This window comes from Coffea arabica, chromosome 5e (assembly GCF_036785885.1).
Source record: "Coffea arabica cultivar ET-39 chromosome 5e, Coffea Arabica ET-39 HiFi, whole genome shotgun sequence".
NCBI classification, from domain to species: Eukaryota; Viridiplantae; Streptophyta; class Magnoliopsida; order Gentianales; family Rubiaceae; genus Coffea; species Coffea arabica.
The window spans coordinates 45685499-45708558 of NC_092318.1; the positions used below are offsets into that span (position 1 = coordinate 45685499).

Genomic DNA, 23060 nt, shown 5'->3' on the forward strand with positions numbered 1-23060 from the left:
GTGATTAATCCAGCCAAAACAAAGACAATAGCAGCATTCGTTTCAAACTAGACAAAGACAATAGCATATTCAATTCTCAATAGTTCAGACTTGTGTCAACAACTTGAATGTCAACAAATACAATAAAATTTCAAGAAAAATTACAATCCCTAAAATGTTTTATCAACCTCAACCTTCTACAACACATTAAGGAGCACAATCTTCAAGAATCATCAATCTTCAATATTAATAAGGGCAAATTATCCAATTGGCCCTTTAACTCTTTGTCTAGGTAAAATTAAGCCCCTCATCTATTTTTTGCTGACTTTAAGCCCTCGAACTTGTAAAATAGGAAATCCGTGGCCCTTTTAGCCAGTTTCTCCGGTTTTGCAACCGGATGACCAATTCACACGAACGCCATGTGCTTCTTTCAAGGGCATTTTTGTCCTCATATTCTAAGCAAAAAGGGCACACATAATCCACCGAAGGAAGCTGGAAAAGTGCTCATTTTTAGTCAAAAAGAGAGAGAAAATAAAAGGGGAAATTGCTGATCACCTACCCCAGTTGCCCCATGTCGTAGAATATCAAACAAAAGAAAACGCAAAAAGATGGGAATTTTTAGATAAAAAATAATTTTCGAAAAAATGGTGTTTCCTTTCTCACTTTTATTCCTCCTACTCTCCCCACCCCGCTGAAACAGAATGGCTGAGACGACGTTGCTTCAACTACTCAGACTCCACCAGGACGATGACGGCCTAGACGACGTCATTGAAGAAGTAGATTTTTCTCATCATCAAACCCATCCCCACCGCCATCATCTCGATCCCTATTGGTCTTCCGATTTCGATGCTATTGGTTGATCCCCCCAGCGACATCGTGTCGGAGCCCGAATCGGTTGTCACCAGCGCTGATCTTTTCGACCGCGAGAATCAGGTGAATTTCGTTATGGACCTCCTGCACCAACGAGTTGAGCAGTCCCAATTGTCCTCCACAACCTGTGTGGTGATTGACCTGGAGATTTCCGATGCTGACCCGAATTTCGGGATTCATGAAGGAAACGACGGAATGGAGCCGACCCATTTGGATCTTGATCTGAATCTAGGGTTTCTCGGAGAGCCCACTTCGGCAAATGTGGAAAATTCAGGGTTCGTAGCTGAAAATTTTGAGGGTGGGGACCATTTTGTAACCGGGTTGCGAGTCGTGGATATCGGGTCGGAATCGGATTCTGATATAAACCATGACGTTGAGATTGATTTTAGTGCTGACGATGATGATATAAGTGAGGGTGATGATGATCCAAGCCTTAGGCTCTGTTGGGATTCTTTTCAGATTGAGGATCATAGAGAAGTTAATGAGGATTTTGAGTGGGAGGAAGTGGATGAAGGAGTTGATGAGAGAGAGGTTCTGAGCATGTTTCTGGATGATGATGACATGCCGGCGATGGCCCGGGAGGAGAGTGCAGATGTATCTAGGAATTTGGACTGGGAGGTTTTGTTAGATGTGCAGAATTTGGAAGCAATCCCCGAGAATGTGACAGAGACGGCCATGGGATTGCGTGGGGGTTGCGCAGGGAAGAGTAAGGGAGGTGAGGGAAATCAAATAGAAAGGTGGACTATGTGTGCCCTTTTTTGCTTAGAATATGAGGACAAAAATGCCCTTGAAAGAAGCACATGGCGTTCATGTGAATTGGTCATCCGGTTGCAAAACCGGAGAAACTGGCTAAAAGGGCCACGGATTTCCCATTTTACAAGTTCGAGGGCTTAAAGTCAGCAAAAAATAGATGAGGGGCTTAATTTTACCTAGACAAAGAGTTAAAGGGCCAATTGAATAATTTGCCCTATTAATAATAGAATGGTCCTCTGTCAAACCTGAAAAAAAATTAGCTCTGCAACAAGACACGTTAGGATCTATGCAGCTTATTTTGACCCTGAAACTAGTGAATTTGATCAAACACAGATGGACAAACTTACTCTTATTCTTGATCCTACTGATGAGTTCGTTTGGACTGATGATATGTGTAATCAGGTTTACTCTTATTTCCAAGAACTTGTGGATCATTACGAGGTAACTTTTTTCTTTTTTTTCACTTTGCTTAATTATTTAATTCATGGAACAGGAACTTGCTTTTTCGTTCTCTTTTTTTTCCCAGTTTTTGTCATGTTGGCTGAATTAGGATGATTAGTACTATAGCAGGTCTTAAATTACGTTTACATTATTATTTTCTGGACTATCTGTCCTAGGCTCCTAGCCATCACAATTTGCAAGATGCAGCATTCAAGCACTAAGACTACTCAACAAATCAAAGTTTTCACTGAAGGTCGGCATTCTAAAAAAAACAAACCTGCAGATGAAGGTCGGTGTAGAACTTCTGCTTGAGGCTTGAGAAATCTGTTGAACAGTCTGCTTGAGGCTTGCAGAAATCGAAATCCAAAGTCTCTGTTGAATCGTCTGCTTGAGGAGGCTTGCAGGCTTGAGTTCAACTTGACAAAATTGAAGAGATGGAGAAAGGGAGTTTTCGAGAAAGAGAAGGAGAAAGTAAAGTGTCGGCCGCTGATCTGAATGGATGACCATTCCAAATTTTCCAATTGACCTTAGGGTTAATAACTTTAAGATATTACACAATTACCCTATATTTTCAATATTTATATATTATACCCCCGGGTCGGGTATCCGTGGGTTTTTATTTCTATGATCCGTATCCGTATCCGAATGTTTAGGGTACCCGACCCTATCTGATCCGTTGATAAAAATCGGATCGGGTATCCTATTTTTCGGTGCGGATCGGATCGGATTTCTCTGGTTTTCGGATTTTTTTGTCCACCCCTAGTGATCCGAAGGAAAACGGGCCTCACAAGTTCCATTTCACTTAAGTTGATGTAAATTAATAATTTATTCTCAATATATTTACACTAAATTGCTTTGACTTTATATTAAATGATAATAATTAGCTTATACCAATATGTATCTAATTTATTCCAAATAATAATAAATCAGCATACACTGAAGTGTACCTGACTTACATCAAATCAAACCTAATTCATACAGAAATTCTATTGATTTATACAAAAAATCAACTTATGTGAAATTATACGAAATACAAATTATGAGGCTCAGGATAGGTGGACAGATTCAGACGGCCATTTCCTAGGCGTCGAGGATATGTAGCTTTCTTGTACTTGAGGGTCCTGTGGTAACACTCACCATTTCGGGAATTGGACTGATCTCTGCACGAAGCAAGACCAAGAAGGATTTGGGGCAGGGACGGTCATCAGTATGACTGACCGTCCCTGCACGGTCGAGGGCCAAGATTGGCCCTCAAAATTTTGTGCGGTTGAGATTACACCATGTAACTCGATTTTCGCGCCAAGTGTGGGACCCATCACTATCTGTTGTGAAAATATATCCTGTGAAAAAAAAGTTACACGATGTACAAAGAAAGTTACATGGTGTTGATAATGACCAAAATTGACAGGAACGGTTGGAGGTGCAACCGTCCGTGGCCCGAGTCCGACGAAGAATAAGGAGAAGGTGTCAGTCACCTGCTGCAGTATTAAATACTCAACAAAAGTTTTGGTTGCTAAGGTATAAAAGCAAAATCTTGCACTTGCTTCTGGTAATCTCGCTCCTTATGTGCTTGAATAACCCATAAAAGTACGCGACCTTTCTCTCAGATATATCCTCCGACAATCAAGTTAGTGAAAGAAATAAGTGGGAGAATTTTTTTAATAACAAATGAAGGAAGGAGAAGAAGATTTTTTTTTTTTTTATCTTTGGTATAGTTTGAGTATTTATACTTGCTTATTTTTCAAAAAAAAAAAATTTCACTTGTATCATAAATTTATTTTTTAATAAAATGTGTTATAATAATTATTTCATATATAATTATTTGAAATAATATTCTGTCCAAACAAAGCGTGTAACTACAGTGCTTCATGCATAGTTGCGACCTAAGATCTCAGATGAGGTATACGATTGTGACATTTGCTCAATTCGGCAACGTTCTCAACTTTTTAATAAAGATATGATCTTGCAATTGACCTTTACCTCGAGAGAATACTCTTTGCGCTGTTGGGGCAAAGAAAATTCAATTCTGCACAGCTGACTGGGAAATGGGGACCTGGAATTTGCGACATGACCTTAAAAGTCAAGGTCTTTGATCAACAGGTGCTCTTGACTTTCCTTTGTCCACACAAAGGAAATGCAGAAAATTTGAGATATGAGTAGTGATGTAACTCTCCAGCTACCAAATGGGATGTATCGGGTAATTGTCCTGCAGCTTCTTGATTAGTTAAACTGTTTACATATCTTGGCTACTCATTCAATCTGATTATGCCTAACATAGTTCGAGTTGGGAACATAAATCAAGGTGTAAATTATTAGAAGAATATCAAATCGGGAAAAATTTCAGCATCTACAAAGAAGCGTAACATAAGCGTAATATATGAATGCTTCCTCTTATATATGACTAATTTTATATGCTCATGCAACATAAGCGTAACCAAAAAAATTTTCTTTTGAGGGGGCAAATATATTTCTATCAATACCTAAGCACATAACATAAAATGTTATCAAGTTTTTGCTGGGGTGAAAGCTTAAATTTATGAAGAACATTTTCATATCTTCTAAGGGAGCACTTGGCCTGTTTGGATTGCTATTTCTAAGAAATTTTGTTGAAAAATGTACTATAGCGACTTGATGTATGTGAAATAAAAGAAAATATTTGAAAAATGTGTTTATAAAAAACATAAAAACTTTCCGACAAAAAATCACAATCCAATTCTGGTACTTGGGGGATGGCCCTGACCGCCACTCCTTGAGTCCATCCAAGCTCATGCAAAGCATTAGGGTGCCCAAGCGCAACGGATCTTCTATGCCACACCCTGTCTCACACCCTATCCCACTTCTTCTAATTTTGCCAAGTGTCCCTTGATAAACCAAACTCTCAAACAACCCAACCCGAACCATGTTAAATTGATTAATCGATTAACCGGCAAGAGAAACTTAATCTCTATAACCAAAACCGATTAAAATAAAAACTATCTCACAAAATCACAATTTATCAAGGAAAAAAAGCCCTAAAACTCAGTTTAACATCTGTCCTCTCGTGCAGGTGTTTTAGAAGTGTGTCTTCTCACCACAAAAGCAGGTTGATTAGGATTCGGAAGAGCTGCTGTTTCGCTACTGAGCATAATAAGAATGTCAGACATTGAGGGACGTTCACTAGGGTCATCCTGTACACACAGCAGGCCAATGTTGATGCATTTGATAACCTCAGTTTCGTTGCATGATTCCAGTATTTCCTTGTCAAGAAAATCGATTGATTTCCTTTCTTGCCACAATCTCCATGCCTGAGAGAGTTTTAGAATAAACATGTCATACCAATCCAAAGCTGTCTAAATATCAGTAAATTCAACGACAAGGCTTGGAAAATTCATGCACTTACATAGCCTAGAAGACTAAGGGCTCCTTCAGACTGGTAAAATCCAGCAGAGTTTCTCTTGCCACTAATAATTTCAAGTAAAATTACTCCAAAACTAAAGACATCTGACTTCACCGAGAAAAAACCTTTTACTGCATACTCTGGAGACATATAGCCACTGCATCACCAGCAATTATCAGAACAGCTATAACCTTGTAATAGATTTTCTGAGACAGGCTGAGAAAAGTAATGTACTTACTAGGTTCCCACTACTTTTATTGTATTTGCTTCTGTTTCTTTACCTTGAACTATTTTTGCTAAGCCAATACTTTACTGTTCAGAGTTTGAAACTTGTCCTTTTCATTCTCTGGGCACAACTTCATTCCTTGGACAACTTAGAAAGTTCTGCCAGTAAGCTTCCTCCGTCACTAAATACTCGGTCATCACCATTGTTAATTCTTCCTCAGAACTTTGACTCGTTTCTTTTGCGACCTATCCAAGTTTTTCTATCGATCCATCCACATAATAATCTCGATCTTTGCATCTAACAAATTCCAATATTAATCATGCTCCTCAATTCGCTCATCTTTCATTCTTCGCATTGATTCTCCATTTTTTGTCCTCGTACCAAAATTCAATTACAAAAAAATTATAAACATAAATGTACTATAGTACATTGGGCCAAAGGAACATGGATGAAGTGATTTAAGCCTTAGATAAGGCAGAATGTTTGAGACAATAAAAAAAGTATATTTATTAAATAACTTAATTTAAAACAAAATTGAAAAAGCTCCTTCAAGCAATTTTTGGGATATTAATATGGTTTTTCTGCTTATATCAATCAAATGAAACCTAACTACTGGAGTTGGGTCAGAGTGACCAGGAAAGAGCTCCTAGAGTTTTTTCTGTTGTCAGGTTCAAGATTCAAATTATATACCTAACAGTTAGGGGTGAGGAATGGTATGGATAGGGGTGGGAGAGTATAAAAAAAATTATAAAAAACCAAATGAAACCTTAAAGCTACCATATAGGGGACGTATATGTAATCTTTGAAATTTGGAAAAAAGTAGCTGTATTGTCATACATCTTAGGGGCAGTTTGTGAAATTGTTCCTTAATAATAAGCAATGCATTGATTTTCCCAAACTTCACTTGTGGCAAGATTCTTTTTGCCTTCTAGCGATGCATTGATTTTCGATGTTTTTGATCCCAAAAATTGGCTCAACCACCTTTATCACTAGACTTTGGTGCGAAGAAATGGTTTAATTTCCATGAAGTAAGATTAACTTCAACCGTTTTATTATTCAGCCAATTTTCAATCCTGAAAGGAAAGTATCCGATGGATGATTGAAACATTCTTCAATACTAATCCATTCCCTTTTATCTTTCTTAAGATTTACTCTGTCCCTGAGTGTAGCAATAGTTTGATTCATTATGCGATCAGCAAACTTGGTTGATCAAATTCTGCTGTTTCTTTCATCACTTGCCATCATATTCACTCCAGATGAGTCTATTTGCAACCTGCAAAACAAAATTTCCGCCAGATGTTAGGACTTGGGATTAAGTTAGAATTGCAATGTTGAGCTCTTTCAAGAATGACTAGTCTTCAAAATAAGCACATTGATCAAATTAGATTACACGTGTATCAGCAACTTTCCCTCTTATTCTTTTCTGACAACCGCATAGAAGGATTATGGTTAATGAAAGCTGGCAACAGATAAACCAATCTGACCTAGTTATATATTCACTAGTCATCACCAAAAAAATGAAAAAACCTGCGTCGTCTGTTAACTTTTTGAATGACATATATCATCTTTTGCTGAAAAGAGAAGTCACGAGACAATGAATCCTTGCTTAACAAATGCAAATGTGAACTACACAAAAAAAAATGATACCGTTGCTAAGAAAACTGGTGGTATGTTTCCTTCAAAGTCTCAAATCTGTCTTCAAAATTCACCAGAAGAGCTTGGAGCTCTTCTATAGGAATCAAAATTAGCAGTGCCAGTGGAATGCCTTCAAGACAGGTACGTCTGCATCCCCTCAATAATGAAACTATACAAGCAATGCCTTCATCGGCCTTCTTCTGCTGAGATAGTTATCTCATTGATGGAGTTAGTTTCTGCTTTACTAGACAAAGATGTACTTGAAGTGCGTCTTCTCGCTAAAAAAGTAGGTTGATTAGGACTTGGAAGAGTTGTTGTTTCACTACTGAGCATAGTAAGAACATTAGACATTGTGGGACGATCACTAGGATCATCCTGTACACACAACAGACCTATGTTTATGCACTTCACGACTTCAGTTCCATTGCATGATTCCAATAATTTCTTGTCAACTAAATCCATTGCTTTGTTTTCTTGCCACAATCTCCATGCCTGGGAGAGTGTTAGAATTAACATATCATTCTAAAACATCAATAAACATCAAATTTACAAGGTTCTCGAATCTCAAAGACTTACATAGCCTAGAAGACTCAAGACTTCTTCAGATCGGTAAAATCCAGTAGTGTTTCTCTTACCACCAATGATCTCAAGTAAAACTACTCCAAAACTATACACATCTGATTTCACTGAGAATAAACCTTCCAGCGCATACTCTGGAGACATATAGCCACTGCATCACGAGCAATCATGAGAACAGCAGTCACCTTATAACAGATTCTATGAGAAAGGCTGAGGAAATCAATGAACTTACTAGGTTCCAACTACTTTTTGTGTATTTGCTTCTGTCTCGTAGCCTTGAACGATTCTTGCCAAGCCAAAATCTGAAATTTTGGGGTTCATCTCTTCATCCAACAGAATGTTGCCTGTTTTCAAATCTCTGTGGATTATTCTTAACCTTGAATCCTGGTGAAGATAAAGAAGTCCCCGTGCAATCCCCAGAATGATGTTGAATCTCAAGTTCCAGTTCAATAATATGCAGCGGCTTTGATCTTAAGAAGTTTGCAGAGTAAACAATTCAGAATATAATATAACCATAAAAGAAGGTCGGTTGTTTTAAAATATTTGGTTAGATTAATTGGCTCAAAATATAATGTGGTTCCTTAATTGCCTTAAACTCTAAAAGCTGAAAGTTGAACAAAAGTTTCAAATGCTAACCAAATATAAAGGTATCTAAGCTTTTATTTGGCATGTATTCATAGAGAAGAATTTTTTCAGATCTCTGGATGCAGTAGCCCAAAAGTCTAACTAGGTTCCGATGTTGAAGTTTAGCAATCAACACAACTTCATTTCGAAATTCCTCCAGGCCTTGTCCAGAGTGGCTTGACAACCTTTTAACTGCAATTTCAGTTTCTCCAGGGAACATTCCCTGCAAGAGTAGTCCATTCGAAGTAAAGCTTAGGGAGAATAAACTAATGGAATCCGGATGACTAACACAAAAATAAGTTCAAAACCTTGTAAACAGGACCAAATCCTCCGCTTCCCAGTTTATTTGTGTCTGAGAAGTTATCTGTAGCAGCCAATATGCTTTCCATACTGAAATAAGGGACATCAACAATTTTATCATCTCCGACAACCAAATCTGCAGCTTGTGTTTCACTATCATCCAAGTAAAAGACTGGATTCCCTGCAATGCTTTTTCTGCTTTCTGATGGGAAGCAACAGTACTAGTTAGGCCTTATCTACCCTAATTAGAAAAAATTTGTACTACAACACAAAACGGTTCAGGTAATTAATGTCAGCTGCTGCATTAGCACCTTTTCTATTTGCTAAGATCCTCCTTCTGTAAACAACAAAGCATAAGCTGCACGCGAGCATAACTATAGCAATGGCTAAGCCACTAATTATCACAGCAATACGATTCACAGAGAGTTGCGGCTTCTGTTCTGACCGGTTTGAATCAGCCACAATTGCTGCAAAAGAAAAATTAACTAGTGAACCTAGTGATACATAAGATTTTTACCCAACAGAGCTGATGAAATAGATCCTTTTTTTCTTCAGAAACATGATATCACATGCAAAATTATATGTTCGCACCTGAAATGCACTTCAGGTTATTCCATTTGTAGTTGGGATTGCAAAGACACCTTTTCCGCTTATCGATTGCAGTTGAACAATTTGAATCTGGCCAACCCCTACAATCTTTTAATGAATTGCAAATTGGTTCCGGAGGGGGTTTCCAGGTAATCTCTATCATTTGAATTGAGGTAAGTGGTTCATTATAACACCAATTAGTAACATTAAATGGCATTGATGGACTGAACTGCAGAACTCTGCCTGACCTGGCATCACAATTCTCAGCCCTTTGGCGATTAACTTGGATAACAAATCTCCTGTCTTCCTTATTGATGTTAATCACTTCATAGCTATTGTTCAACATCAAGAAGAAAAGTTGGCCTCTGGAGTCATTACAGGTGAAACTATGGTATGAAAGATCGCCGCAGTTGGGCCCAGTGCTCAATGGATATGGTATTATGTGTTTACCACAAGTCTGGCAATCTCTACTCGTGGTTTCTGCAAATCATAATTTAGAAGTAACAAAAGATATTTTCATGCAATATTTAACAAACTACATTGACTATTACACATGCTCATGAGTCGAATATTTGTCAATTTTAGTGGCAGACGGTATCAGGTGAAGAATAAATTTTATTCTAATTCAATGTCATTCAAGGCAGTGGTAACATTTGGGATAGTAGATGACTTCAAATTCTTATTAAAAGAAGGTTACCTATGGCAGAAACTGCTACACGAAAGGAAAGATTGTGGCCACGATCAATATCCTCTTGTAAATCAGTAAGCACAGAAGTCCACATGGAGCAACCTTGTTCAAGATTATCAGTTATACTTGGCCCGCCGAAATAGTATGCAAGGCAATTACAATTGCTGAGACACCCCTGTCTGCACAAATTTTCACTGTTAGCACTAGCAGCTAAGAAGTCCGGTTTCCCGGCTTTCATCAACTTCAGATTCAAGAACGTGTGAGGTTTGGTGTTCGGGTTGCAGATTTCCAACGTCCTCCTACAACCACTTTTAAAATCTCCAGTATTCCAGGTATCAGGATGAACGGGCTCGAATCCTAGCAAACATTCACAACTACGACCCCCATTTTTCAGATTACAGCTACCAAAATTGCCACAAGGGAGATGGACTTTGCAAGCATCTTGGGGCTCTGACGAAACCAACAACCATTCAGGCACACCCTCTTCCTTAATGTAAAACTGTATCTCTCCAGAGGAATTCATCAACAACCTAGTATTTGCATACTTAGCTAGAGCAGCCGAATAGTTAGAAGTAAATGGCTCTCTTAGCCACTTATATATATTTGTTTTATATGCATTTGAAGGCTTATAATTAGCCCGGTCGAGACTAGGGCTAAAATTTGACAAGAGGAAAGCCACAAAGTAAGGCAGGTCAATTGAACCTGATTGATCACTTTCCCAGTGCACAACAGTTGACCTTTCCATTATCCTGTACAGCCTATTTTCTTGATCTTGCTCAAATGTGAAGTTCCCAGTTTTAGGATTGCCAGAATCCCACCAGGAAACCAACTTTAAACCTTTATCCATGCTCATGCCTGGAAGAAAAGTATCAGTTGGCTCAGCAAAGCTTTGCCACAGAATATTTCCTGAGCTCCCATCAATCAGTACCAAATTCCCAGAATCCAGCAGCTTCAGCATCCTGTTAACAGGACTAGAGCTTTCAAGCGTAGTATTGAAATATGAAGTTCCCATCTCATCCAGCAACTTGAGATTGCCATCTTCACCTATGGAAAGATATCCATATGAATGTAGTATTGGTTTATCTCTGTTGGCAACCCATACAACTGTTTTCCGCAGGTAATACCATATGCCTAGATATGTTTCAACATCGTTACCATCAGGACTGAAGAAGCCAAGTTCAAAGATTTTCCCAGCAGACATGAGCGTGCTGCCATCATCTTGCAACCTACTGATAGAGGTGATGTTGTCCATTGCTACACATGACAGAAACTGACTGGTTCCCAGTGCTACAAGTACAAAGAAAATCAGAGAGAAGCTAGGAGGTTGCATATGGTTTTACAGATTAAAGACTATTGACAATTTATCTGAATTACACAGAAGTTTATCTCTCTGAATAAGGAAGGAATTGTTGTTCTGATGGGAAGAATCAGAGTCAACTAGAGAAGTGCATGCGGAATGTGGACCGTGTTAGCTAGTCTTTTTTTCTTGATAAACGAGAAGTGGAAAATTTTTTGTCTTCTGCGTGATTTTTCTGCCAAGGAAGTTTGCTTAAACTTCTATATTGAGATTGGGACATAGTTTTTGTTTTAAGATTCTTTTGTATATTATGAAGATGGACATTAACATATTTTTTGATATCCACCAGTGGTTGGATCCAGGTTTAATTTTTAGTGATAGGTTTATTGGACTATATTGTAATCATTTTTAACAGAGTTTTAATTCAATTCATAGTAAACTATAGTATTTGTTTTTAAAAAGATTCTTTTAATTCAATTCACAGTAAACTATCGTTTTTTTTAAAAAAATTCTTCTTTTCTCCAATCCAATTTGGAAGTGAAGAATTTCTTGGTCGTATTACATGTAATTGAGCTTACGATTGTCAAAAAAAAGTCTTGATTTAGTGGCTAAATTTAACATCTTAGGATTTAGAAATTCTGAGTTAAAAATCTCTTCCCAGCCCAAAAAACAATTTTTCAATTGAGTTTATGATTTGCGGGAGAAAAAAAAATGTTAGTGTTTTCGTTCCCTATATAGTTTTGCCCCTCGAAATTATTGGAGATTCTAGCAAAAGGACAGTTTCGTCAAGTTAATGCCACGCGTGTAAAACGTTTTTTAGAGTGCCAATATCATTGGCTTTTGGGTATGACAGCATTTATAAGGTCGGTACAAAAATGTAATTATAAATATTTTGGGAGAATATATGTACGTAGGTATGTTGAACCAAAAGTAATTTGGCTTGATTACAAATAGATTTATACAATGTAATTGCTAAAGTCGTTAGAGCAAATGGCTAAAATAATCTGTAAACTATTTAGAATTTCGTATTTTAGTTGCTGAGCTTTTTATTTAGCTAAAAAGTCATTTAACTAATAAAAAATATTTTTTTTTGTCACTCAATTAATAAAAAATTTTACCTTTATTCATTCAACAAATGAAAATTTACATTTTTCCGTCACAAAATGTGATAATTGTCTTAATTAGCTGAATGATAATTTTAATTGAATCAAAAGTTTAATGGCTAAAATGGAGGATTTTAGATAGTTTTAGTTTAACATTGTCACATTTGCTCAATTCGTCAACATTCTCAACTTTTTATTAAAGACTAGTTAATTTATGCCTCGCGCGTGGCGCGAGGTTGCCCGGATATGACAATTGGTATATGCTCAAAAGCATCATGATAAATTAAAAATACAGCATTGCTGCAGTTCAATGCATTAAAGTCAAAAAGAAATAGAGATTATCCAGGCTAATAGTAAACTATTATATTTACATACATAAGAGTCTTTCTACATATACTTTCAGACTAATACTTGCACTAATGGAGCTTTATGATTCCTAGTAGAGACTTTTAAGTAGGCTAGTAGCCTGTTTGTAGTACGTGGATTTGCGAGGATGCTCAAATTTAGATTCATAGCTATGGAATATCCACAATCATATAAAAGGAATATTTACATATATTTATATTCATACATAAGGAATATTTACTTCATAGTGAGTATATGAAATAATAATCAAGTGCAAGTAATAATAGAATCGAGACTATTAACTTTAGATAATGATTAAAATGAACACTAAGTGATTGCCATGATATTAAATTTATGAACAAATTAACTAATTATGCCAAATGACGTTAAAGGTAAAAGTTAAGGATAATTTTTTATACTAAATTTAAGAGCAAAAAAGTAACTAATTAATATTAAGTGTACTTAATGTTAGAAGTGAACACTAAGCACACAAACTTAAAAAGAAATAGATAAAAAAGAAATACACAACACACTATTAATTAATACTGACCATGCTGATAAGATAAGACTGAAAATCACACTTCTTTTTCGTATCAAATCAGTCAATGAATGGCACAATTGGCATTGAACGGCACTATACTATAGCCAAAACACAGTCGAGAAATAAATTCCAGCCATTCAATGCACCAAAGGCACCGCTGCATGGAGTTGGTCATTGATGTGAAATTACGATGCTGCCCACACAATCATGGTGCCAATGAGGGACGAAATTCACTGTTCATTTCTTCATTCGCTCTTTTATGCTCTTAGATAGATAGATAGATAAGATAGATATAGATGTGATCTTGCAATTGACCTTGACGTCGAGAGAATACTCTTTGCGTTATTGTGGCAAAGAAAATTCAATTCTGCACAGCTGAGTGGGAAATGGGGACCTGGAATTAGTGGCAGTCAATTTGCGACGTGACCTTAAAAGTCAAGGTCTTTGATCAACAGGTGCTCTTTACTTTCCTTTGTCCACATTAAGGCAGTTGGCAATAAATATGATATTTTGTGATAATTCCTAGTACTATCTTTTTACCCAAATTTTTGGTGCAAGCAAGTACTAGATAAATACTTAAATTGGAGACAGGAAAAGAACAAAAAAAAATAAAAATTCTTCTTGAGGATAGTAATTATAAAGTGTCCTTCCTGTAAGTACTAATTATTTTGTTGTTAAGGTTATAGAATTATAGTTTGATGTTATATTAGCCAGGAAGAAGTAAAAGTAAACGTATTGTTTCCGCATTTCTGATCAAATTAGATGTAACAATTATAAATATATGACAGAGTTTAACAAAAAGAATTCGTTGAATTTTTTTACTGGTATCAACTTCTTTTTTGCCTGCTAGTAGTATGGGAAATTTTTTTTTTTTTTAAATCCTTCCACCCCGTCTCACATCCTTCTTGCTTTAGAGCCTAACAGCGGAGAAGACTTTAACAAGTAACAACCCTCCCCTGGGTAATCTTCATTTTTAGCCAGCCAAAAAAAAAAAGATGGATTGATAATTGGTGTAAATTGACTAACTTCAAATCACTAGCCGCTTTCTTTCTTTTTCTTTTCCTTTCCTTTGTTTAGTTATTTTTGCCCCATCATTATCATTATCATTATCATTACTATATAAAAAGTATGAATGTTGGTTTTAGGGAGTGCAAGTGTAAGCACTTTTTTATCTTAACTTTTGTTATCCCTAAATTACCCTCATGTCTTTTAATTAGAATTATTGCATTTTAATATGGCACTAATTAAAAGAAATAAAACACTCCAATTGATTACATTTTAATAGTATTGGTAATTAGAATTAAAAATTGCTCATTAAAAACTATTTATCTACTCTTGGACTCCATTTCCAATTATTATACATATCAAAATTTCTTAATTGAAGTATGAAAAATTTCTCATGAGTCATTAGTTGTCATTGTAAGAAGAAAAATCAATCTCAAAAAATAGATACTCTCTAGAAAATGGAGAAACATATAAGGACAAGAGAACCCTTATTCATCTGTATGTCTTCATACATATATCACGAGTAAATTTTACAATTATGCACTTTCTACCAATATGAAGAATTTTTCATGTTGCACCCAATGGAATTTCAATATACAAAAATTGATGACACCTTTATAACTGAAATAGCAGTATTAAACTGGAAAAAAATCTAAAATAGAACCATACAAACCACTATCATCATTAATAGCAACCAATCAAAAAAAATCGAAAAAAATTGTAAACTATTTATAAAATGACATAAAGTAAATAGCAAATGAATTAAAAAACTAGAATACAATTCAAATAATACCAAAGACAACATCAAAATGACTCTGATCTCCAGGAAGACAAACAATATTGGTTTGAGCAAACCAAGTCCATCTATCAAGTCAGAAGTCATCTCTAATATAAGAATTATAATAAGGGTAAATTTAAAATGAAGAATAATAAAATGAAAATGATATCCAAATTGTTTTTGGTGATATTCAAACTACCCTTATTTTTCTAATGATTACATATATTTATTGTATTGCAATATTGGTGAATAATGGAAGCGGTTATGAAATGAAAAGCTTTAAAATTAAGTAAATTTCATTTATGGTGACAATTGTAATTAGACATATTTAGTGCATTCCAATAATTGATAATAATGATAGCGGTTATGGATTAAAAGTTGGCAATTAAAAAATAAAACACCAAAAAATTAATATTAAAATTATTAATTGGCCACAATTCTCATTCCAATTCCATGTCATCGAAAAAACTAATACTAAAACCAAAAATATTGTGCTTATATGAAAAAAGTAGACTTGTTGCTTTTGTTTCGCATTGGATTGTGCTTAAAACATGAATAAAAGAAAAGCAAAATAGAAAAAACTTCAACTATCTCTATCTATAAAATTTCAATTGTTAGAATGTACAAACCAAAAAAACTTTACGTGGTGGATCATTTAGACTCCATTATTGACAAAAATAGAATTAACATAATACAAAGAATTCAAATTACATGTATGTTTAATTTTCTAACTTAATTATATTCTTCATTTATAAAAAAATTGTGATGATTGTAGTTTATATGCAATAGAATCATGAATATACAATAATTTTGGTAAAACATGATATTATCAATATTTGATATATTAGAGTTCAAGTTATAAATTAAAAAGTGTTTGGTTCATAATTTCAAATTTAATCCTAAAGGATATGTCAACTACATTGGAATGTTTTCTGTCTCTTTTCATTTAATAAAAATTTTAAAAGTAACTAGCTCAAAAAATAAATAATATAAAAACACTATTATTATGATGTTGGTGATCAAAATTTCATAAAAAATTTTTAGTATCTAAAGCATAATATATTTTAAGATATTACAATAACGTGCAAAGCACATGAACTATTACTAGTTGTCTCTAAGATTGTCATAGGCATCTGCTTTTGTAGGTTAAATTCAAGAAATGCAGAAAATTTGAGATATGAGTAGTGATGTAACTCTCCAGCTACCAAATGGGATGTATGGTGTAATTGTCCTGTTGCTTCTTGACTAGTTAAAACTGTGTACATATCTTGGCTTCTCATTCAATCTGATTATGTTTCACATAGTTCGAGTTGGGAACATAAACGAAGGTGTAAATTATTAGAAGAATATCAAATCGAGGAAAATTTTCAGCATCTACATAGAAGCGAAAGAAGGAACTTCTACTGAGTGCTTCCTCTTATATGTGACTAATTTTGTATGCTCATGCAACATAAGTGTAAACAAAAAAATTTTCTTTTGAGGGGGCAAATATATTTCTATCAATACCTAAGCACATAACATAAAATGTTATCAAGTTTTTGCTGGGGTGAAAGCTTAAATTTATGAAGAACATTTTCATATCTTCTAAGGGAGCACTTGGCCTGTTTGGATTGCTATTGTTAAGAGTTTTTTGTTTAAAAATGTACTATAGCGACTTGATGTACGTGAAATAAAAGAAAATAATTGAAAAATGTGTTCACAAAAAACGTAAAATCTTTTCTGCAAAAAACCACAATCCAATTCTAATACTTGGGGGATGGCCCTGACCGCCACTCCTTGAGTCCATCCATGCTCATGCGAAGCATTAGGGTGCCCAAGCGGCAGTTTGGATTGGTCAATCGATAATTTGTTAAGCTGTAATGTCTAAGCAAAAATATGGTAAAACCAATTAGTTGTAACAGGCAAATAATATGAAATGAGAGTGCACATGCTATATATAACAATGAAAGGAGCTTGAAAATAGGTATATCAGGTTCGTTCAACGGTGGGAAATGTTATGGACTGACAGAGGACAGACCAGTATGATAAAACTTGCAAGTACATACAAAATAAGCTTGAAGATCGCAAAAGATGAGGAAGAAAAAGAAAGAAGAATGCATGGGAGGCTATTGATCTGGAAAACAAGAAGGAACAAAAAGGTAGGTAGAGTAGGATAGTAAGGAAGGATGTGTAATTGATCCATGCTACGGCTGAAGTTTCCTATATTCACTTGAACAAAAGAAAATGTCAACATGCAGGATCATGAGCAATGGTAATAGTTTTGAGGAGCAAAGTAGAATGAACCCTTCTGCCTACCACCTTGGAAGTGCAATCCTTTGATTTCCCGTTGGCTATGGAAAGTTATTTGACCGTGTTTTTGAATTCAGCTCAACATTCATTTCTGAAATTGAAGTATCTGATGGATGATTGAAAATTTCATTCAATATGTGATTCATTCCCTTTTTTCAGATGAACAAGATTTCCTGTGTCCAAAAGTGTAGCAATAGCTTGATTCATTGCGCGATCAGCAAATTTGGTTGACCAAATTCTGTTGTTTCTTCTAGCAAGGATGACCAAATTCCATCACTTTCTATCATATTTACTCCAGATGAGTCTATGAGCGGATTCTCAGGAATTGCAATCCACGGAATTTTTCCCGTTTGGAAATTTTTTCCGCCAGATTTTCATATACCAGTCTGTTGGGACTAAGATGGAAATGGAGAATCAATGTTGAAGTTTCTTTCAAGAATGATTAGTCTTCAACATACACACATTGATCAGGTTAGAATACTTGAATATCAGCTTTTCTTTTCCCAGAACTGAAATGTGTTAGTGTTGATTCGTGTTAGCTACAAGAGAAAAGACACGAGATACTAGTCCTCTCTTAGAAATTGAATATTAAAATACACCTAAAAAAGAAAATATCTCATTGCCAAGGGAACGTCTTTAACTGAAAGTTTCAGGCATTCTCAACAGTCACCAGAAGAGCTTGCAGTTCTTCTATACGACTCATAATTGGCAGTGGCATTGGAATGCCTTCAGGGTAGGTTCAAATTCATTCCCTGGACAGTGCAACTATGCGGTTAATGCCTTCATCGGCCTTCTTCCACAGAGATAGTTATCTCGTTGAAGGAGTTAGTTTTTTCTTTTCTGGACAAAGCAGGTGTTTTGGAAGTGTGTCTTCTCACCACAAAAGCTGGTTGATTAGGACTTGGAAGAGCTGTTGTTTCGCTACTGAGCATAATAAGAATCTCAGACATTGTGGGACGTTCACTAGGGTCATCTTGTACACACAGCAGGCCAATGTTGATGCATTTGATAACCTCAGTTTCGTTGCATGATTCCAGTATTTTCTTGTCAACAAAATCGATTGATTTCCTTTCTTGCCACAATCTCCATGCCTGAGAGAGTTTTAGAATAAATATGTCATAACAATCCAAAGCTGTCTAAATATCAGTAAATTCAACGACAAGCCTTGAAAAATTCATGCACTTACATAGCCTAGAAGACTAAGGGCTCCTTCAGACTGGTAAAATCCAGCAGAGTTTCTCTTGCCACTAATAATTTCAAGTAAAATTACTCCAAAACTAAAGACATCTGACTTCACCGAGAAAAAACCTTTTACTGCATACTCTGGAGACATGTAGCCACTGCATCACCAGCAACTATCAGAACAGCCATAACCTTGTAATAGATTTTCTGAGACAGGCTGAGAAAAGTAATGTACTTACTAGGTTCCAACTACTTTTATTGTATTTGCTTCTGTTTCTTTACCTTGAACTATTTTTGCTAAGCCAAAATCTGAAATTTTGGGATTCATCTCTTTATCTAGTAGAATGTTGCTTGTTTTCAAATCTCTGTGAATTATCCTCAACCTTGAATCCTGGTGGAGATAAAGAAGTCCCCGTGCAATCCCCAGAATGATGTTGAATCTCAGCTTCCAGTCCAGCAAGATGCAGAGTCCTTGATCTTACAAAATTTGTATGGCAAGCAAATTAGTGGATGATATAACTATTTAAAAAAAAAAGTGTCCCTCGTTCTATTATATTTTGGATTAGACTGATTGAATAAAAAGTTCCCTTGCTAATTGCCTTTAACTACAGGAAATGAAAGTTGAACAAAAGCTTCAAAAACTAACCAAATATAAAGGTATCTAAGCTTTTGTTTGGCAAGTATTCATACAGAAGTATTTTTTCAGATCCCTTGATGCAGTAGCCCAAAAGTCTAACCAGGTTGCGATGTTGAAGTTTAGCAATCAACACAACTTCATTTTGGAATTCCTTCATGCCTTGTCCAGAGTGGCTGGATAACCTTTTTACTGCAATTTCTTTTTCTCCAGGGAAAATTCCCTGCAAGAGTTGTCCATTAAAACTAAGGCTTAATGGAGCATAAACAAGTGGACCTTGGACTCAATAAAACATGCAAGAAGTATAATAACCTTGTAAACAGGACCAAATCCTCCTCTTCCAAGTTTATTTGTGTCTGAAAAGTTATTTGTAGCAGCTAGTATGCTTTCCAGACTGAAATAAGGTACATCGATGAATTTATCAGTTTCATCAACCAAATCTTTGGACTGTCTTTCACTATCATCCGGGTAAGGGATGAGATTCATTGGAATGTTTTCCTTGTCTTCTGATAGGAAGCAACAGTACAAGTTAGGTCCATATATACCTTAGAAGACGTTTGAACTAGAGCATAGAAGTGGTCATTTGCTGCATTAATACCTTTTCTTTTTGCTAAGATTCTCTTTCTGAGACAGAAACAGATTAAGCTGCCGGCAAGTAAAACTACAGCAATCACTGGGGTGACAATGATCACAGCAACATGAGGCTTGTCACGTTGTAAGCTTGTCCCTTCTGAATGGTTGGGATTTGTCAGTATTGCTGCAAATGCAAATTAAACCAGTAAACCAAGTAATAGAAATGATTTTACCGCCAAAAGAGATGATGAAATAGAACCTTTCTTTTCTCTGAACATAATATCATTTTCAGATGATTGTTCGCACCTGAAATGCACTTTAAGGCCTGATTATCCCATTTGTAGTTGGAATTGCAGAGACACCTTTTTTCATGTCTTGTAGTTGCAGCACAGTTGGAATCTGGCCAATCCTGGCACTCATTGGATGAGCTGCAGATTGGCTCCAAGGGAGGTTTCCAACTAATCTGTAGTCTTTGTCCACTTTGAATTGAAGTGCCATTATCTGAACGATCATAATAACACCAGTGATGCATCACATCAAATGGCAACGATTGATTAAGCTGCAAAACTCGGCCTGCCAAGGTCCCGGAGATGGCACTACAATTTTCAGCCCTTTGGCTCTTAACTTGGATAGTAAATCTGCTCTCATCCTTATTGATGCTAATCACTTCATACCTATTATTCGATGTCAAGAAGAAGAGTTGACCTGTGGAGTCATCACAGAAGAAGCTATAGTATGAAGGATCGCCACAGTTAGGCCCGGTGCTCAATGGATACGGTACTATGTACGTACCACAAGTCTGACAATCTCTAGTCGTTGTTTCTGCAAGTCATAATTTAATCAAAAGCAATACCAAACGAGATTATCATGCAAATCTTTAGAAATCACCTTGTTATTAAACATTACCACAAGTCAAATTCGAATATTTGTCAAATTCAGCATTGGAAAATATCATGCATATAAGACTAGGTAATTGAAATCCAATACGATGCTGAATGACTAACAAATGCCATTATGGGTAATATCTTATTGAAAAGTACTGCAAATTCTTATTCAAATGAAACGGTTACCTATAGAAGAAACTGCCACACGGACGGAAAGATTGTGGCCACCATCAATATATTCCTCCTGCAAATTAGTAAGGACTGAAGTCCAAATCAGGCAGCCAGATCCACCATTATCAGTTCCTTCTTGCCCATTAAATCCAGCATAGTAGTATGCCTGGCAATCACAATTGCGGAGACACTCCTGTCTACATGTATCCTCACTGTCAGCACCAGCAGACAGGATGTCCGGTTTCCCCACTTTCATCAACTTCAAATTCAAGAAGGTGTCTGGTTTGGAGGTCTTAGAGCATATAGCCAATTTCCTATCACAACCACCACTAAAATCTCCAGTATTCCAAGCATCAGGAAAAATGGGATTAAACCCTGGCAAACAATCACAATTCAAACCCTCACTTCTGAGATTACAGCTACCAAAATTACCACAAGGATTATAGACACTACAAGCATCATGGGGCTCTGACCATGTCAATGACCATCCATCCTGTTCCAGACTGTAAAATTGTATCTGTCCAGAGGAATTCATCAACAACCTAGTATTTGCATAAGAAGCTAGTGCATCTGAATAGTTTAAGGTAGACGGATTTCTTAGCCCCTTCCCAGGATTTATTGAAGGATATGCACTGGAAGATTTATAAGTAGCCTGATTAACACTACGGCTAAAATTCGATAAGAAGAAGGCCACAAAGTAAGGCAGCACAACGGAACCTGACTGATCACTTTTCCAATGCACCACTCTTAACCCGTTCATGATCTTGGGCAGCCTACTCTCTTGATCTTGCTGAAATGTGAAGTTCCCTGCTGCAGGATTGCCAGTATCCCTCCAGGAAACCAGCTTCAAACTTCCATCTATCCTCATGCCTGGAAGCAAAGTATCAGTTGGTTCTGCGAAGCTTTGCCACAGATAATTTCCTGATTTCCCATCGATCAATGCCAAATTCCCTGAATCCAGCAGCTTCAGGGTCCTGTTAACAGCACTAGAGCTTCCAAGATTAGTATGGAAGTATGAAGCTCCTTTCCCATCCAACAGCTTGAGATTACCGTCTTCAACTATGGCAAAATATCCAGAAACATGCAGTAATGGTGCATCTCGGTTGGCAATCCATACAACTGTTCGTGGGCTCGAGTTGTAATACCATATCCCTACATATCTTCCTGTATTGGCATTATCTTCAGGGCTGAAGAAGCCCAATTCAAATCTTTTCCCAGAAGATATAAGAGTTGTGCCATCATCTGGCAACAAACTGTTAAAAGTGATGGTGTCTCTTGCAAGACATGATTGGAGATTATCCACCAATGCTACTAGTACTAAGAAAATCAGAGAGATGTTGGTAGTCTGCATATGGTTCTACAGGTTAAAGATTGTCGAGTTAATAGGACTACATAGGATTTGATCTCTGTAATTGTCGAATTAATAGGACTATATAAGATTTGAAATAAGAGAGGAATTACTGTCCTGTTATATGAAACCATGGTCAACGGGAGCAGAATACCGTGGACTATGTTGGCTGGGCGATGTGCCAATTGAGCATGGTTAGGTCATGTAACACGGTGTCTTGATTTGATGTTGTTGGACCATTAATTGTTATTTGCATAGCAATTATCCTGTGAATTTGAAGCAAAAAATTTTCATTTACCGAGCATTTCTTTTAAATCTACAAATGCTGTCATGGTCAAATTGATAGAAGTGTAACAAAATTCTTAGAACCAAAAGTAATTTGAGCTAGTAATAAAGCATCAGTTTGGAAGGTGTATTTTTTTGGTGTTTGTATAACATTTTACTAGCCCCCACGTGAATGGGCTGGTGGTTGGCGCCTCCTCCTCGGGACCGTTAGGTCCTGGGGTCGAACCTCCGCAGCAACATCAGTTCGCCGTGCATTTAACGTGCTAGGTCTGGTTGGGGCGCTGGGCCGGGCCGGAGTGGGGATTAGTCGGGCCGCCTTTACGGACTTGACCCGGACACCCCACTCCGTCGACAAAAAAAAAAAAAAAAAAAAAAAAAAAAGTATAACATTTTACTATAACTTACTATAGAATTAGTTAAAAAAATTTTATGTATTTGAGAGTTGGGAAAATATTTTTTCTTTTTTCTTTTTCTTTTCCTATTCCTATTCCTAGTCCTTTTCCTTCTCTTTTTCCTTTTCTTTTCCTCCCCCCTCTCCCCTCCTTCCTCTCTCCTCATGCCACTAC

At 36.4% G+C, this 23060-nt stretch overlaps 2 protein-coding genes and 1 long non-coding RNA gene across 3 annotated transcripts; 1 reads left to right on the forward strand and 2 right to left on the reverse strand.

The window, feature by feature from the left end:
- The first annotated feature begins 825 nt into the window (after positions 1-825).
- On the forward strand, positions 826-1702 carry LOC113687525 (uncharacterized). The gene is made up of 2 exons (XM_072049771.1): positions 826-1564; positions 1647-1702. Exons 1-2 carry the CDS (start codon positions 826-828, stop codon positions 1700-1702), a joined length of 795 nt encoding a protein of 264 aa, XP_071905872.1.
- A 19-nt stretch (positions 1703-1721) lies between these two features.
- On the reverse strand, positions 1722-2534 carry LOC140006604 (uncharacterized). Its single transcript, XR_011814321.1, has 2 exons — positions 2321-2534; positions 1722-1864 (listed from the first exon to the last, which is right to left on the reverse strand). It is a non-coding gene; the product is annotated as an uncharacterized lncRNA (long non-coding RNA).
- Positions 2535-7163: 4629 nt separating this feature from the next.
- LOC113743545 (uncharacterized) lies at positions 7164-22259 on the reverse strand. The gene is made up of 16 exons (XM_072048775.1): positions 20877-22259; positions 20113-20628; positions 19832-19990; positions 19546-19739; positions 19246-19456; positions 18839-19076; positions 18604-18757; positions 18218-18508; positions 10069-11329; positions 9375-9851; positions 9095-9250; positions 8792-8985; positions 8496-8706; positions 8092-8329; positions 7857-8010; positions 7164-7772 (listed from the first exon to the last, which is right to left on the reverse strand). The coding sequence occupies exons 1-16, from the start codon at positions 22210-22212 to the stop codon at positions 7467-7469; spliced, it is 6096 nt and encodes a 2031-aa protein (XP_071904876.1). The 5' UTR covers positions 22213-22259; the 3' UTR covers positions 7164-7466.
- Positions 22260-23060: the final 801 nt, after the last annotated feature.

Excerpts from the sequence above, each read along its gene's own strand:
- LOC113687525 (XM_072049771.1), top strand. The coding sequence starts at position 826 with ATGCTATTGGTTGATCCCCCCAGCGACATCGTGTCGGAGCCCGAATCG. Across the intron at positions 1,565-1,646 it reads CGCAGGGAAGAGTAAGGGAG|CACATGGCGTTCATGTGAAT; the intron begins GTGAGGGAAATC and ends CCTTGAAAGAAG.
- LOC113743545 (XM_072048775.1), bottom strand. The coding sequence starts at position 22,212 with ATGCAGACTACCAACATCTCTCTGATTTTCTTAGTACTAGTAGCATTG. Across the intron at positions 20,629-20,876 it reads TGTGGCAGTTTCTTCTATAG|AAACAACGACTAGAGATTGT; the intron begins GTAACCGTTTCA and ends TATGACTTGCAG. Across the intron at positions 19,457-19,545 it reads GATTTGGTCCTGTTTACAAG|GGAATTTTCCCTGGAGAAAA; the intron begins GTTATTATACTT and ends CAACTCTTGCAG.